Source organism: Musca domestica, unplaced genomic scaffold (genome assembly GCF_030504385.1).
Source record: "Musca domestica strain aabys unplaced genomic scaffold, Musca_domestica.polishedcontigs.V.1.1 1, whole genome shotgun sequence".
Lineage (NCBI taxonomy): Eukaryota > Metazoa > Arthropoda > Insecta > Diptera > Muscidae > Musca > Musca domestica.
The window spans coordinates 3,265,453-3,269,329 of NW_026712114.1; the positions used below are offsets into that span (position 1 = coordinate 3,265,453).

The 3,877-nt window shown below is 35.2% G+C and overlaps 1 protein-coding gene across 1 annotated transcript; it reads right to left on the bottom strand.

Annotated features, from left to right (window-relative positions):
• Nucleotides 1–2,287: 2,287 nt before the first annotated feature.
• Nucleotides 2,288–3,109, bottom strand: LOC101893190 (sarcotoxin II-1-like). Its single transcript, XM_005180018.4, has 2 exons — nt 2,929–3,109; nt 2,288–2,868 (listed from the first exon to the last, which is right to left on the bottom strand). Exons 1-2 carry the CDS (start codon nt 3,096–3,098, stop codon nt 2,313–2,315), a joined length of 726 nt encoding a protein of 241 aa, XP_005180075.1. The 5' UTR covers nt 3,099–3,109; the 3' UTR covers nt 2,288–2,312.
• Nucleotides 3,110–3,877: the final 768 nt, after the last annotated feature.

Genomic DNA, 3,877 nt, shown 5'->3' on the forward strand with positions numbered 1-3,877 from the left:
CTCATTTCGGTCCACGTTTTGGTATAGTCCACATATAACGGTACCTCCCGATATTCGGTATTTTGATGTTTTTTGCCACACTTTTTCACGGATTTGTCCGAAAATTGGTATTTGTAGGTCATAATGGGCCCTAGTTCGTGTTGAAAAGCATTTTATGTATAGGCCAACGCTTTGGTATGGCCCCATATAACGGTACCTCCCGAAATTCGGTATTTTGATGATTTTCCCCCATTTTTTCATGGATTTTTGTAAAATTTGGTATTTGTTGGTCATAATTGGTCCAATCTTCGGTGGCGAAACATTGCATGTATAGGTCCACGTTTTGGTATAGCCCCCATATAACTGTACCTCCCGAGATACGGTATTTTGATGATTTTTGCCACATTTTTTCACGGATTTGTCTGAGAATTGGTATTTGTAGGTCATAATGGGTCCTAGTTAATGTGGCGAAACATTGTATGTATAGGTCCACGTTTTTGTATATCCCTATATAGCGGTACCTCCCGATATTCGGTATTTTGATGATTTTTGCGACATTTTCCCATGAATATGTCTAAAATTGATATTTGTGGGTCATAATTGGTTCTAGTGTTTTATTTACCCTATGGTGGAGGGGATTAAAAGTTCAAAATATGATTTCTATTTGACTGTCTGATGTAGGTAGTTATGATAACTTTTACTTGAGTGTACTAAATGGTAATAGATTTTGTAAAATTTGGATTTGAGTGAACCAATAGAGCTGGTATCCTTAAAATTTGAAATAAGATTACTCTTGGAGTGTAGGATTGGGTTATGTTGATAATTTTTGAAACTTGTATTTATTTGTACTAAACTGTACTAAGCAAAAAACACAAATCAACAGGGTTGGTTGGAATCCCAAAATTGTGAATTGGGATTACTTTAGGAGTGTAGGTTTAGGGTATGTAGGAAGGTTTGAAAATTTGTACTTATGTATACTAAATGGTACTAGATCTGGTACAAATTAAAATAGTGAATGACTTTTGATATTAAAAAAAGTTTTTTCTCTTACAAAAAAAAAAAAAAAAAAAAAAAAAAAAAAAAAAAAAAACACGTAAACAAGCAGTAAGTTCGGCCGGGCTGAACTTTGAATACCCTCCACCATTTGGAACGAATTTGGAAATTTTCGAAAATGATAATATTCGCCAAAAATTCTGTTAACATCTTAAAAATACCTTAACGGTGAATAATATAGCTAAAATCATCAAAATACTGAGAATAGGGAGGTACTATTATATCGGAGCTATACGAAGTCCTGGACCTGCATAAAAAATTTTCTGTCACAGGCTGAAGCTTCTATTACTAAATTCAAATATGACATCTCAAACCTAAAATCTTCAAAATACCGATTATAGGGAGGTACTGATATATGGGGCCTATACCAAGACCTGGATCTGCATAGGCAACTTTCTGTCACAGACTGTAGTTCCCATAACGAGCTCTACATACGTAATTTGAAATAATTCCGGTGAATAATGACGCTAAAATCATCAAAATACTGAATATCGGGAGGTACCGTTATATGGGGGCTATACGAAGACGTGGACCTGCACAGGCGATTTTCTATCTTAGGCTGTAGTATTCATTTCGAACTTCAAATACCAAATTTGAGACTATTCCGGTTAATAATGTCGCCAAAATCATCAAAAACCGAATATCCGGATGTGCCGTTATATGGGGGCTATACGAAGACGTGGACCTAAACAGACAAATTTCTGTCATTGGCTGTAGCATCCATTACAAACATCAAATACAAAATTTGAAACTTTGAACATTTTTCTTTGAATGAATAATGTCGCTAAAATCATCAAAAAACCGAATATCTGGATGTGCCGTTATATGGGGGTTATATGGCCCATTTACGAACTCAACCTTCCTATCGGCAAATAAACATGTGTGCAAAATTTTAGCCTTCTATCTCAATTCGTTCGAAAGATAGCGTGATTACAACATACAGACAGACGGACAGACAGACCTCCACAGTATGGTGGAGGGTATAAAAAAAGAGTTTTTTCTTACAAAAAAAAAAAAAAAAAAAAAAAAAACTAAACATGGCACAACTAGTAGACTCTTGTAGGTTTTAAAGATAGAAAATATTATTCAACCATCAAGCCTAGGATTTTAAATTGTTATTATCTTTGAGGACTATCTGAACTAAAACCACTCATTAAAATTGTTTAATTATTGTTTTATATTTAAATACTTATTATTATTTATAATTTAAAATAAACATTGAAAATTAATAAAAAAAATTAATTTGCAAAAAAAATTGATTTTTCTCAAATTGACACTTCTTAACCCTTAAACGAATGACTTCCACCAATGCCAACATTCATTTCTTTATCACCTTGCATTGGGCCGCTTAACCACTTCGAACCGGAACCAAAGGCATCGATACGAGTATTGCCATCACTGGAAGTAAACAAATTTGTATGGCCACCAACAGAGGCCTGTTTGCCAAATCCTTCAAAACGATTGACAGCAACGGTCGCACCATGACCTCCGGTATTGGACCAGTTCACAGAACCACTTTCTTTGTTAAAACCAAACCCGTTATTCAAATTTGTCCTCGACTGTGAATAGGCGGCATCGACACTGTTCCGATCATTGTTGAAGATGTTGACACCCAACGATTTGGTAAAAGTATCACTGTGACCCTTGTTAATGTCACGACTTAGCGAGCCACCAACGCCCATAGAGTTCTTCCAATCTATGGAACCCGATGAGGATTCTGAAAATTGTCCATTTGGAAAATAGGTTTTGCTTTGAGTCACTGTACCACCTATTCTATTGGAAGCTCCATTCAAGAGGGTGCCACTTGCCGAGTTGGTCTTAACTGAAATACCGTTGCTATGAAAGGAAACGAATTTTGAATATTTTTTTTAGGAATTTGTGGAAAATATGACCTACCTTCTTGAGTGACAATCGGGAGAACGACGAGCTCTCATGGTCCTTGGCGCCTGGGTAGGTGGTGGATAGTATGGCAATTTTTGTACACGAACTCGTTGTGGTTGAGCATCGGTTATTGTGGAAATTGCTAAGATGCCAACACAAGCTGCCAATAATACAATGCACTTCATGTTTAAGCTTTAATTTCCGAGTGATGATACTTTGAATGAATGGTATATTGTATACTGATATCATTTGTGACATCGTCTTAGTCTTTTTCTTTAATTATTTGTAGCCTGGCCTCTTAGTCTTATCAATTTAGTTCATTCTTTGCTTATTTGGGATTCACCAGCACAGGGGAAATTACTCATGGAAATGAAGATTTTTATGAGGAAAACATAAAAAAAAAAATAATTCCCCCGAATTATGAAGAAGATTTAAATAAATCTTGAAAATTATATTAATTTTGGGTTGTAGGGGCCGCAAAAGTCAACATTTTGGGAAATTCGTTCTAAATGGTACGGTAGAGTCAAAGTCTTTTTTAGGCCGAAGTTATGATTTCATTTTAAGAGATAGAATATTAGAATTCCACAAATAATTTGGGTTTCGATTACAGATAGCTTTAAATAGCCTGTGCGACAAAATTCAATTTTCTCAATAACTACAGGAAAAATGCAGCAGATTCTGAAAGTATATCCATAAATACAAGACTCGGGTACCGGCGTTTTGAAAGTTTCCATTGCAATATGATGAAAGTAGAAGGGTAAATTCTCCCTTCTACCACACTTTTGGAAAATTTCAGATTGAGATTCCTTGGAATCCGTTGATTTTGGGTATATAGTTTCTTCGGTGATATTACGAAAAACAATATGAGAATTATTTTGACCCGAAATTGTAGCACTCAAGTGAGTCAAGAAGTTTGTGTTTTCGGTCCTATTTTGAAAATATGGTAAAAATAATTAAAACGGGA

Bases quoted from the DNA above. Each gene is read 5' to 3' on its own strand.
- LOC101893190 (XM_005180018.4), bottom strand. From the start codon at position 3,098: ATGAAGTGCATTGTATTATTGGCAGCTTGTGTTGGCATCTTAGCAATT. The intron at 2,869-2,928 runs GTAGGTCATATT...TTCCTTTCATAG, and splicing joins CCCGATTGTCACTCAAGAAG to CAACGGTATTTCAGTTAAGA.